General features: G+C 39.2%; 1 protein-coding gene across 1 annotated transcript in view; it reads left to right on the top strand.

Annotated features, from left to right (window-relative positions):
- LOC124558354 (heparan-alpha-glucosaminide N-acetyltransferase-like) overlaps positions 1–13,985 on the top strand; it is a 329,129-nt gene that overhangs the window by 228,123 nt on the left and 87,021 nt on the right. The window contains exon 6 of the mRNA XM_047130906.1: positions 11,659–11,860. Within this exon, the coding sequence (XP_046986862.1) occupies positions 11,659–11,860 (202 nt within the window). The remainder of the gene's footprint in view (positions 1–11,658; positions 11,861–13,985) is intronic.

Below are 13,985 nucleotides of genomic sequence, written 5' to 3' on the forward strand. Positions count from 1 at the left end.
CATTACAGCTGATATGCTACTGGTTCATGTTACAAACAGTGTTTTAAAGTTTGTTGAGTGATACAAACATTTTTCTGTTGGAAAAGATTTTAATTTTGTGTTAAAATCATTCATAAACGATTTATTGCAGCAAAATAGCCATTATGGTTATACATTTGATTGGAATCATTCGAGAGTGAATTACAAGGATGTATTGAGTGTCTGCATAATTCTTAGTAGTAGATTACATTCAGTGCAGGTATTATAACAGATTATCATTTGAACCATTTATTGCGTAGTCTCTAATTGATCTGGTCCTCTTGTTGCATATTGCTGTATGGTATCGCTCACAAGACTGTCCACATAGTGTACACTAGCAAAGGTTTGACGGTTCATGGTATGTTGTATTTGCACAAATTTCATGGTGGAATCCGTGTACTGCGAATCTTGTAAGTACATGTCTCATCTCAGAATTTGCTGCTGTCCAAGTGCGGTCGATCATGGCCCCAGATCCATAGAATTCCGTTGGTACTTCCTCTCTTTTCTTGAGTAGTGATCTTAGTAGGTTCTCTGATGCTGATGTGTTGGGAAGTAAGAACCTTGTCCTTAGATCCTCTATGAGGAAAGATTCTTGGGTGAGAAGGTAGACTAATCTTGATCTTGTGGTTTTTGCTACCCCTAATGCTCTTTTGATATAGGTTGCTTTTACTCTTTCCAATTTTTGTAAGTTGTTTTCATTTAGGTGGATCCATATGATTTCTATACCATAAGCCAGTATCGGTTTTGATTTGAAGAGTGCCATAGCTGTGTCTAGATTTAGTGTTCTGATGGAACTTATTTCGTTTATCGCTCTGATGGCCTGTGTCGCTTTCTCTGTTGTGTGTTTAGTGAAGCACTTTGCGGATGGCTGGAGTGTTATCCCTAGATATTTGTGATCTTTTGTGATAGATATTTGCTTTCCTTGTAGTGCAATTCTTGTCGTTTTTGAGATTTGCCCGCCTGGTCTGAATACCATCATTTCCATCTTGTCGGTGTTGATTACAAACTTGTGTTTGGTGCACCATTTTTCCACATCTTCTATAGTCTCCTGTAGTTTCTTTAAGTTTTTTGAGCCTATCACAATGTCGTCCGCATAGGCATATGCTTCGACATCTTCGTCTTGAGCGATTTCCATAATGTCCTTTGCTGCCAGAATGAACAGGAGCGGGCTTAGTGGTTCTCCTTGGAGTACTCCGTTTGTTTGCCTTATTGGTTCAGACAGGTCGTGGTTGTCCGAGATCTTTACCTCATTCCATTCATTTATGGAGTTTATGATCCTCATCCAGACGCTGTCTCTTCCCAGGGTTTCGTCGAGCATCCTTTTTACTAATGATTGATTGAGGAGGTCGAAGGTCTTTGTGAAGTCTATGAATACGGCATAATATTTTTGCTTCTTATCGATGGTTTCCCATATGTTTTTTAAAAGCAGCTCCACTGCTGTGATAGTGGATCTTTTTTCCCTGAACCCGAATTGAGATTCTGGGAGGTGGTCTTCCAAAGTGTGTCTTATTCTTCCTGTGATTAGTTTTGTGAATACCTTAAAAGGGTTGTTTTCCAAGGCTATTCCTCTGTATTTGTTTGTGTCCTTTGGGTCGACCGTCCCTTTGTACATTACCCTTACTATTGATTTTCTCCACTGGCCTGGGATTTTTGCTGTTTCAATGCATTTGTTATAAAGTTTTGTCCAGGTTGGTGCTAGCAGATGGGCTGTGTCTTTAAGGTATTCATTGTAAAGCATGTTCAGTCCCGCTACTTTCTTCCTTTTTGTCGATTCAGTGATGTTTCGGACCTCATTTGGAGTGAGTGGGGACCATGCTGGCATCTCTTGCGGTGTGAGCTCTTGACTTGCTCCTTCTCTACCATCTTTGTTGAGAATGTTTTTGAAATGTCTTGTCCATTCTTCCTTGCTTATATAGTGTGACCGTGCCTGCTTTCGGGGGTGGATTGCAATGAATGGGTCTCTCCTGGCTTCTTCAGCTAGTCTTCTTCCCTGTGTGCCGTTCCCTTCTCCCTTGTTAGTGTTTTGTAGGATCTTCTTTTCTCAGCGTATGTTTGTAGTAGTGAGTGATTATCTGTGTCCGTTTTTAGTTGGTGTAAAGCTTGGAGTGCTTCTTTTCTTTGCTGATAACACTCTTGATCGAACCATGGTTTAGCTCTTCTCACTTTCCTGAGGGTAGTTGCTTGTTTTAAGAGTTTCTCCAGTTCAAGCGCTGCCTCCTCTACGTTTGAGTTGTCGATTAAGGACTCAATTTGTTCTATCTGGTCGTGGTATTCTTCCACTTTCCTTGGATCCAGTCTCCTCGTGAGCAGTCTCTTCTCTTGGTTCTCTCTTGCCTTCCAATCACTTTGTATGGCTATGTTCATCGGGATGTGTTTTCTTATAGGCAAGTGATTTGCATTCCAAAGTGGGCTTATGTCCCCTTTTATGTTTCCTCTTATGAGGGCGATATCAATAGCACTTTTGTCATTATGGCAGAAGTACGTAGGGACATTTGTGTTGTTTAGCAGGATGAGGCCTTCTTCTTGTAGTGATTCGATTACTAATTTTGTTTTGTGATTCTGTACATCCAACCGACAGTTTAGATCCCCTGCTATAAGTAAAGGGATGTCTTTCTTGCTCCATCTTATTTGTTGTCTCAGTTCATCAATTATGTCTATGGCCGATTCGCTTGGCTGGAAGTATGTTGCTAATATTGTGATTTGTTTTACTTCTATTAGAATGGAGTGATTTAGTTCTGTTGTTGCTATAATTGGTGTTATCCACGGTTTCAGTAGGACTGTTATTCCCCCTTGGGGTCACCCCCTTTCTCCTTGCTTTGCCAGCATATTTATGCTATAGAATTTCGGGTGTTGCCAATGATCTGTGAGAAAAGTTTCTGTGAATATTGCTCTCCCTGTGCATATTCTTAGATAATTTAGTAGTTTGTCAAACCTAATCAACCCAGTGATATGTGGACTTCTACCTATCATTTTTAATGTTGTTCTTTTTCTGAAATAGTTAAATTTTGTCCTGGTGTTGTGATCATGTACATCACTGCACTTAATAGCTTCCATTGGTTGTCTCTCAAAAATTGCAACTAATTTAAATATGTATGTAGAATATACTGTTAGATATTTGAGCTGCACAAACACCTCACAACATGAATCTCTTTGGCTCATCCTACGTATAAGCCTTATTGCTCTTTCCATAAAGACAGTATTCTTTTTAATTGGACACCAATAGTTTGATCCCATAAGTAAGGAAGGGGTAAGTTGTTCCCTAATATACTATTTTCTGTATTTGGCTAGGAACTATGTTTGTGAGCAGGTAGTTTGTATGTCAGTTTAGTGCATTGTTTATGATTCAACACATATGTGGCTAGAAGATTCATGGTTGGATCCCTGATATGATACAACTTCAGTTTTTCTAGAAGGAACCTAAGGTTTACCGAGTTGAATGCCTTTGTCATTGTCAGTACTTATTTGATGAACTGAGCTATTGATTTCAAAAGGAGAGGTGTTGTTTATGACAGATTTCATGAAGCAATAAATGTATTGGGAATAAATAGTTAGTATCCATAGCTAGTATCCCAATTTCCTTGAACAGGCCACTGCAGGGTGCTCATGAACTCAAGCCACAAATAATTCATATTATATGCTTTTGAACTTGGAAAACTTAAAATTTATTTGATGAGTTATCCTGAAAAATGATCTCCTATGACATTATGGCATGAAAGTAAGCAAAGTTTACTAATTTTTTATTTTTGTATCACCTATATCTGACATATGCATAACAAATAAAATTTGTTTAGATCTTTCAGTAGTTCTTTGGTGTGCTCACCTCAGTTGAATTTATTATCAATTTACAATTGCAAAATTTAATACTGTCCACTATTTCGCTCTGATTGTTGTCACAGATTAATTCTGAACTGCACATAGTGTGACCTTTCAAGGTTTGCTGACAAAGATATCAGTTGAATAGGTGGATGATCTCACTATTAGTAAAAGTTGCTTTACTACTGCAGTGTATCAATGATAAAAGGATGAGATTAATGGTGCTTTGTTGCAAAAACCACCAGCTGTGAAGGAAATTCCACTTGTAATATTCCATGCACATTTTACAAGTTGTAGGGACAATGGCAATTTTCTTGTAGGATACACAGCAAAGTCCTTTGGTTTACACCTTGCAGCAGACCTTGCAAAATCTTGCTAAATATCAAATTATTCTTCCAGTTCTGAGATCTGAACATTACTCTCTTCATCAAAGTCCCTATCTTATGCAAAAGCCCCAAAACTGCTCTTTTTTTGTTTTAAATGATTCTGTTAAATCACATCGGCTCCTGCCTATTTCCATTTGCTCTGCGTAGCTTGGATGCCAGCTCAGTTTGTTTGTGATATGAATACTGAACCATTACATAGATAACCTAGCCCACTCCAAACCTAATGTGATACAAAAATCATTGTAATTGAAGAGTTATAATTTTGTTGTCTGTTATGGAGAATATTTTTTTTAGACATAATCAAACAGTGGAAACTCCAGGTTGGAATATCAACAATATTAGGAAAAGGATAGCTTGCTACTCACTGTAAAGATGACCCATTGAGTTGCAGACTGTTATGCATTGTAGCTTTTGGCCAAAACCTTCAGCAAAGAAAACACACACACATTCACATAAGTGAGCACACCTCATGTACACATGACTGCTACCACTGGCAGTTCCAACCAGAATCTGGTTTGAGGCTTGACCACATATGAAAGGTACGAGGTGTATTCAAGTTCTAAGGCCTCCGATTTTTTTTCTAATTAACTACTCACCTGAAATCGATGAAACTGGTGTTACTTCTCGATGTAATCGCCCTGCAGACGTACACATTTTTCACAATGCTGACGCCATCATTCCATGGCAGCGGCGAAGGCTTCTTTAGGAGTCTGTTTTGACCACTGGAAAATCGCTGAGGCAATAGCAGCACGGCTGGTGAATGTGCGGCCACGGAGAGTGTCTTTCATTGTTGGAAAAAGCCAAAAGTCACTGGGAGCCAGGTCAGGTGAGTAGGGAGCATGAGGAATCACTTCAAAGTTGTTATAACGAAGAAACTGTTGCGTAACGTTAGCTCGATGTGCGGGTGCGTTGTCTTGGTGAAACAGCACACGCGCATCCCTTCCCGGACGTTTTTGTTGCAGTGCAGGAAGGAATTTGTTCTTCAAAACATTTTCGTAGGATGCACCTGTTACCGTAGTGCCATTTAGAATGCAATGGGTAAGGATTACGCCCTCACTGTCCCAGAACATGGACACCATCATTTTTTCAGCACTGGCAGTTACCCGAAATTTTTTTGGTGGCGGAAAATCTGTGTGCTTCCATTGAGCTGACTGGCGCTTTGTTTCTGGATTGAAAAATGGCATCCATTGTCAACCGATGAAAAGAAAGTCCCATTCATGCTGTCGTTGCGCGTCAACATTGCTTGGCAACATGCCACACGGGCAGCCATGTGGTCGTCTGTCAGCATTCGTGGCACCCACCTGGATGACACTTTTCGCATTTTCAGGTTGTCATGCAGGATTGTGTGCACAGAACCCACAGAAATGCCAACTCTGGAGGCGATCTGTTCAACAGTCATTTGGCGATCCCCCAAAACAATTCTCTCCACTTTCTCGATCATGTCGTCAGACCGGCTTGTGCGAGCCCGAAGTTGTTTCGGTTTGTTGTCACACGATGTTCTGCCTTCATTAAACTGTTGCACCCACGAACGCACTTTCGACACATCCATAACTCCATCACCACATGTCTCCTTCAACTGTTGATGAATTTCAATTGGTTTCACACCACGCAAATTCAGAAAACGAATGATTGCACGCTGTTCAAGTAAGGAAAACGTCGCCATTTTAAGTATTTAAAACAGTTCTCATTCTCGCCGCTGGTGGTAAAATTCCATCTGCCGTACGGTGCTGCCATCTCTGGGACGTATTGACAATGAATGCGGCCTTATTTTAAAACAATGCGCATGTTTCTATCTCTTTCCAGTCTGGAGAAAAAAAATCGGAGGCCTTAGAACTTGAATGCACCTCGTATAGTCTGTAACTATCACATGCAATAATTGACAATTATGGAGAACTGTCACTTTACAGTCACAAGACTCAGCAGACATTTCCAATTGATATTCTGAGTATTGATCTTGCAATGAACCATCCAGAACAACAAGAATGAAACACAGTGCTTGGCAGCGCTTGCTCTCATTTCAGTTCTGTATGAAACACATTTCTGCAGATATTTCATAGGTTTGGTCATCTAATTTTATAGTACTGATTTCATCCATCTGTTCTTCATCTTACCTTACACTCGAGAGATTTCTGAGTGGCAAACTTTCTCACTGTGACAAATATGTCCTAATGGCTGACACACACTGGTTCCAGTATCAGGCAGCAGACTTTGATTGCTCCACAGTGTACAAATTGTCTTGGTTACAGTGGCGAATATGCTGGGAAGATCAGAAAAATTGCTGTACCTTCTAACATTGTCATTACCTAAGTTCAATTATAAGTCTTTGTTATGTAATTAGTTACTGGTCTATTTGCATTTCATCAGCAAGGCGATCTGCTATGTAAATGCTTAGTTTAATAGATTGGGAAACAACAGTGCAGAAAACCAGTTCTAAAATTGTTGTTACAATGAGAAGAAAGAGTTTTTAATACTTATCTCGTTTTACCAAAGCTTTTATGTCTTCAGTTGATGTCTTCTTGTTGTCTAGGGGATGCTGTTCAGGACTAGGGTTTTAAATGTATGTGAAGATACGTATTCATATTCTCAAGACATTGTGATTTATTTCCACTTCACACATGGCAAACATTTAGCTTTGTGCACACATGGAAAAAATCAGCTTCATGCCTCAGCTCTATGCACTTTGCTAAACACAGTCTTCAACTTTTTTCTTATAAACACTGTCCCAGAGCTGACAAGATTGTTTCACATTTCAAATACATTTTCAGTTAAAAGTCATGAGTTTGAATAAAAGTGACATACATGAGGCATACTTAATTCACAGTGCGCAGATGAAGCAAACTACACTGCTCTAAAACAGAGACTGTCCACCCTGAGAGCAGTACAAAGACAGTCTTACATGAAAGCTAAACAAAGATTGACTGATTTTTGGTCTGAAGTCCGATGACATACTACAGCTTGCAATTCTAGATTGTTCCTGAGCCAGCAGTTAATAAAAATAATTTTGGTATATATTTTTCTGCATAAATGAGTGAACAGATACAAAGAAATTGTGATTCCTGCAGAAAGCAAAATTTATAGAAATACATGGTGGTGTCCATATTTAAGTTCCAGTTTCAAAATGTAATGGAAAGGGAACCACTGCTCAGAATGATGTCAAGTTTGAATGGCATATTATTGACACAGGAGAAAACACCAATTAAAAAAATTGACCACTGTAAGTGTCAGAATGTGGTCAACAACACATGCATGGCGTGCAGCTGTTCCTCAGTTTGCCTTTGAGGTACCCCACATGACTGTCTCTGTGACGGATTGTGTGCTGCTGGTAAACTGTTAAGGGTCTTTTACAAGAATCCTGACTGTACACCAATAGTCCTGAAGAACTTCCAGATGCTCAAGGGTATGAAAAAGGGATTTGCCCAATCTCTGCTAATGGTCTGGAAAAAATGATTAAAAAATTCGAAAAGACAGGTGCTTTTGAAGCGCATTGTGGCTGATGGATGGAAGCAGTTGATCCAATGTCAGTTGAAGGTGTGGCCACAGCATAGCAGGAGGGGTTGACCATTGTGCACAAACATGCAGTGCAAAGGGAATTACCCAATTGTTGAACATACCTGTGAGCATGGTGCGTAATATCTTTGTGAAACATCCTTGGAAGGAACACACAGAAAATGTTGTGGGGAAGGCTACCAAAAAACTGCATTTTATTGGAAGGACACTTAGAAAATGTAACAGATCTACTAAGGAGACTCCCTACACTACAATTGTTCGTCCTCTTTTAGCCAAGACTGAAGTCCAGGAAGAATTTCCTAACAACTTCACAGCCCTTAGAAGGGTCAGCTGCAGCTACCCGACTCATCAAGTGGAAAGAAAGATGCCAACACCTGTCAAACTGGATGACACCACAAGAATCCCTGCCACCTGGACACATGGAGAAGTGGGTCATCTGCAAGTCCTTGAACAGACTATGGACCAAAGTCACAAGATTGAGGGACAATCTCCTTAAATGGAACTTCCAACTGCCAACTGTCAACACAACACTGTGCGAATGCAGTGAATTTCAGGCAACCCAGCACCTCTTCAAATGTAACTCATGTTCAACCAGTTGTAGCATGAAGGACTTACATCTGCAGCACCTAATGCTATCAAAGTTGCCCAATTCTGGGCGAATACTGTGTAGTGTTCTTTGTATGTATTGTATATGTGTTCATTTTGGTGTACCTCTGACACGAATAAAGAAAGAAGTATACTGCTTTCCGACATGGGAGCCTTACCAGATAGGATTGATGGAGTACATAAAAAAAGTTCAAAGAAGGTCAGCACGTTTTGTATTATAGTGAAATAGGGGGGGAGAGTGTCACTGAAATGATACAGGATTTGGGATGGGCATTTTTTGCTGCAGAGCAATCTTCTCACAAAATTCCAATTACCAACTTTTTTATCTGAATGCGAAAATATTTCGTTGAATCTGACCTACATAGGGAGAAATGATCACCATGATAAAATAAGGGAAATCAGAGCATGTACAGAAAGATATAGATGTTTGCTCTTTCTGTGTGCTATATTAGATTAGAATAATAGAGAATTGTGAAGGTGGTTCAATGAACCCTCTGCCAGACACTTAAATGTGATTTGCAGAGTATCCATGTAGGTGTAGATGTAGATTGCTACCACATAAAATCACCCGTGTTCAGGAGTTGCTTCCTGATGACTTTGCCAGAAAGCCAAATGTTCGCTCTGGAATTCCTTGCTCACATGTTAGTGGACAATGAATGGTCATGGATTTCCCTACAGCCTGGCTGTTCAGATCACCTGGTCGTAATTGGTGTGACTCCTGGCTGTGAGGTTATCTGCATGATGTTGTGTTAAGTGCTCAAATTATGGACATAACTGAATTGAAGGCATATGTTGTGCAATTAATTCAGACATGACCCCCAAGACACTCCAATCTATTGTAAAATATGCTGTTTCTAGATTTCAACTTGTGGCAGAAAATGTTGGACAGTATATTGAACAAGTCTAGCATCAGTTTCACAACAATTAGAAACCGATGTCATTTTGTTTTTTATGCAGTTTTTGGCCCTAGGACAGTTATAAACCAATGGCATTTTGATTTTTATGTAGCTTTTGCCCCCAGGACAATTAAACATCAATGTCATTTTTCTTTTTATGTGGCTTTTGGCATCAGGAAATTAAAAACTGATTTTCCTCAACAACTGTGGTACAGCCTTGCCATAATGGATGGGCTTACCTAACTGATAGTGCCACAGCTGTTGACTGCTGAATTTGTGCAGTCATGTATATTGAACAGTACAGATGGTGTAATGTGCAACTCAAATCATGGCAGTCGTATTGTGATTCATCTGTCATTTGTAGCCGACCGTATTTGTGTTAAGACGCTTCTCATTCATTTTCTTTATCCACATTCCCCCACCCCTCCACATCAGTATCATGCTGATCAAATTTGATGTCATTCTGAGCAGTGGTTCTCTTTCTATGGCATTTTGAAACTGTAAGTAAAATTATGGACACACTATGTAATAATTATGTATCATTGAACATGATTTTGAAATAGAGCTTTTGTAAAAGATAACTGGTATCTTGTATTTCTTCCATATGACTGGTTTTTATGAAAAATTATAACAGTTCTAATTGTAAAGGAAAAATAAAGTGTTATTAGAAAATTTGGTAACCAGATATTGCATAATGAAAATATATACCTATTATGGTCAAAAGAAATAAACATAATTTATGGGATGGTATCTTCCTTGTCTGCCCCTGGTAGCTGAGTGGTCAGCACGATGGAATGCCATACCTAACGGCACGGGTTCGGTTCCCGGCTGGGTCGGAGATTTTCTTCACTCAGGGACTGGGTGTAGCGTTGTCCTTATCATCATCATTTCATCCCCCATTGACACACATGTCGTCGAAGTGGCGTCAACTCAAAAGACGCGCACCAGGTGAACCGTCTACCCAACAGGAGGCTCTAGCCCCATGGTTTATCATCTTCCTTAACCCTCAAGCAGGCGTTGCATTTTGTAGAACAGGAGTGGGTGTGCAGCGCACTTTGTAGATGTGTAAAGATTAGCTGTACTATGTCACCAAGGTAAATACGTGTGAGAAAGTTCACAGTTTAATCTTACTTTAATTAAACATTGATAAAGTGAACTTATGAGAAGGAAAGTTGCTACTCACCATATAGTGGAGATACTGAGTTGCAGATAGGCACAACAAAAAGACTCTCACAGTTACAGGTTTCAGCTGTTAAGGCCTTTGTCAACAATAGACAGACATAGATGAGCGCGTGCGCACGTGCACGCACACACGCGCGCACACACACACACACACACACACACACACACACACACACACACACACACACACACACGACTGCAGTCTCAGGTAACTGTCGCAGTGTGGTTTCAGTTGCTTGAGGCTGCAGTTGTGTGTGTGTGTGTGTGTGTGTGTGTGTGTGTGTGTGTGTGTGTGTCTGTCTATTGTTGACGAAGCCCTCAACAGCTGAAAGCTGTAATTGTGAGAGTCTTTTTGTTGTGCCTATCTGTAACTCAGTATCTCCACTATATGGTGAGTAGCAACTTTCCTTCTCATGACATTGTTACATTCCATCCTGGATTTCCCATTGTTTGATAAAATAAACTTATCATTTCATGATATCACTCTTTTGCTCCATATGAGTGTTACCTCACAGTAATGACCCTCTCGAAGCATTAGACAGTGCAGTTGCATCAGATCTATGCCAGTGGCTTGCTGGATTACTACTTGTCTCGTAGATAACTGCCCCATTGTGTGATTGTACTGTTAGCTTGGAATCTGGGTCATTTTTGGCACACGGACTATACATTTTTCCTTACCTAAATTGCTGTTTATTTTATATTACTGCTACTCATTTGGATGTATGAAAACACCACTTATTACTGTGTTCACTGTAGCAATAAGAAAGGTACTGGCACAAAATTGTAAAACAATAGTGGAATGGAACAAACAATGTTATTTGTGATTGGCGCACTTTGTACACAGGCCTGCCCGCTACAGGGTTAAATGGAGAGATAGATATGGAGTTCAAAAATACTGCAGAAAACACGGAAAAGAATGAAATTTAAATAAATGTTCCCGTACAGTGTATTGATCTCATAGGCACTCTTTCTGAACATCAATTTTAGAAAAAAATGTAGCTGAGGAAAAGAAGGGAATCACAAATTTTGTCAGTCAGGATAGTCATAATCTATTGTTGATCAGAGGCTCCTGTAATAATATTTGTTATAATCTGCTTCAAAAAATGTTTCTAGACAAAAATATTTTCTTCTTGTTTGTGGCCCCAGCAAAACATATTTTCTGCATGTACTTAGTGTTACTGTAGTAGAATAATAATTTTGATTAAATGCATATGGAGACAATAATTAATTTCATTAATTGTTGTTAACAGCTCTTGTTATATGCATACTTGGCCTACTGGTGCTGTGGATAGTATCAGCTGGAATTCCATTTATTACAAATCGTTGGTTTAAGAAAAATAGAATTATCACACCAACTACTCAACAAATGGATTCCTTACCACGTGCCGAGAAGGACCAAAACCAACAACAGCAAGCAAAACAAAGGCTTAAATCACTTGACACTTTTAGGGGGTATGTATAATCCTTACTACAAACCTGTAAAGTTTTTTAGGTCTTAAGAAGTACATGACCTTTTCTTATATTACAATTGTATTAAAGTTATATGATTCATGTGGTAGCAACAATGCAAGATTTCATACAGTCTGAAAAATTTCTCATGGGCATTAATAGTAAACTCCATGAAATTGGGTGAATTACTATCAAATTTCCCGAGAAGTGTTATTGTCACATGACAGAGACCCACACAGATATTTAAATGTGGGACTATCAGATAATCTTTGTCATATCATGCTTTTAAAAGACCCACATAGTAATATAGGCAAACAATTCAAAATCCAGGGTGGAATAATGACAATATTATGAAAAGCATGATATAGTGAAGATGCTGGGTCACAGACAGGTTCAACAAAAAGACTCCTAAACCCCCCAAACCCCCCAAAAGGCCAAAAGGACAAAACACACACACACACACACACACACACACACACATACACACACACACACACACACACACACACACACGTATATGATCACTGTATATAGCTGCTGAGCTGTCAAAGTAATATAAGCAGAAAATCAGACAGAAAAACTAAAAGAATGAATGAAGATCGGTTTAGTTTCAGAAAAGGACAGGGTACAAACATGAGAAGAACTCTGACTTTACACTTGGTAATAAAGATAAGAATTTGAAAAAAATTGACATTCTTCTAGTTTTTGGACCTTGCAAAAGACTTTAATCACAAAATGTGGAATAAGATGCTTGCTACACTGAGATGAGTCAGATTAAAGTACAGAAGCAGAGATAAGGAATCTAAAGCATCTACAAAAACCAAGTGTAACTAATAAAAATGGAAGATCAAGAAAGGCAAACTCATGTTAGGCAATACCACGTGTGAAAACATTGCAGCTTATTGATGCTGTTTTTCAACTTAAATGTCAAAGGAGAAACAAAAGAAGTAAAGGAAAACTTTGGGTCAAGAATAAATGTTCCATGGGAATGGGTACCAATGACATAATCCTTCTGGCCCAAAAAAAGGAAGGCATGAAAGAAACACTGAATGGAAAAGATAGTATTCACTGGCAGTACGCTATGTAGATTAAGGATAAGCAAAGTTAGAATGAAGGCAATGTTTTATAGCAGAAAGAAGGAAAGTGAAATATAAATCTTGAAAGTGACTCGATGGTTGAAAAATCGAATGAATTCCTGTATCTAGGCAGTAAGAATCACAAAAGAAGGCCAAAGCAAGAAAAATACCAACAATATATTGATACAAGTGAAGAAAGCATCATTCAATGTGAAGACTCTAGTGGTATCAGATATGTACTATATTTAGAATGTCTGCCGCCTCCTTCTTCATCGTGTCTACCCACATCCTCACTACAGGTAAGTCCTTCCCAACCTGGGGTCTGAGTGACTTGCACTTCTACATCTACATCTATACTCTGCAACCCACTGTGAGGTGCATGGCAGAGGGTATGTCCCATTGTACCAGTTATTATGGTTTCTTTCTGTTCCTTTCACATATGGAGCACAGGAAGAATGATTGTTTGAATGCCTCGGTGCATGCAGTAATTATTCCAATCCTACCCTCACACTACCTAGAGTAATCATTCAAAGCCAGTTCTTGAAATTTTGTTGACAGACTTTCCCAGGATAGTTTATGTCTGTCTACAAGAGTCTGCCAGTTTAGTTCCTTCACTATCTCTGTGACACTCTTCCCTGGATTAAACAAACCTACGACCATTTATGCTGCCCTTCTCTGTATATGTTCAATATCCCCTGTTATACCTATCTGGTACAGATCCCACACATGTGAGCAACATTCTAAAACTGGTCACACAACTGCTTTGTAAGCAATTGCTTTTGTAGACTGATTGCGGTTCCCCAGTATTCTACCAATAAACCAAAGTGTACCACCTGCTTTACTCATGACTAAGCATTTGTGATCATTCCATTTCATAACCCTACAAAGTATTACACACAGGTATATGTATGAGTTGGCAGATTCCAACTTTGAGTCTTTAATATTATAGTCATAGGACACTATGTATTTTTAGTTTTGTGATGTACAAAATTTTACATTTCTCAACATTTAGAGTCAATCTTTGCACCATGTTGAAATCTTAATGAGATCTG

Source organism: Schistocerca americana, chromosome 1 (genome assembly GCF_021461395.2).
Source record: "Schistocerca americana isolate TAMUIC-IGC-003095 chromosome 1, iqSchAmer2.1, whole genome shotgun sequence".
NCBI lineage: Eukaryota > Metazoa > Arthropoda > Insecta > Orthoptera > Acrididae > Schistocerca > Schistocerca americana.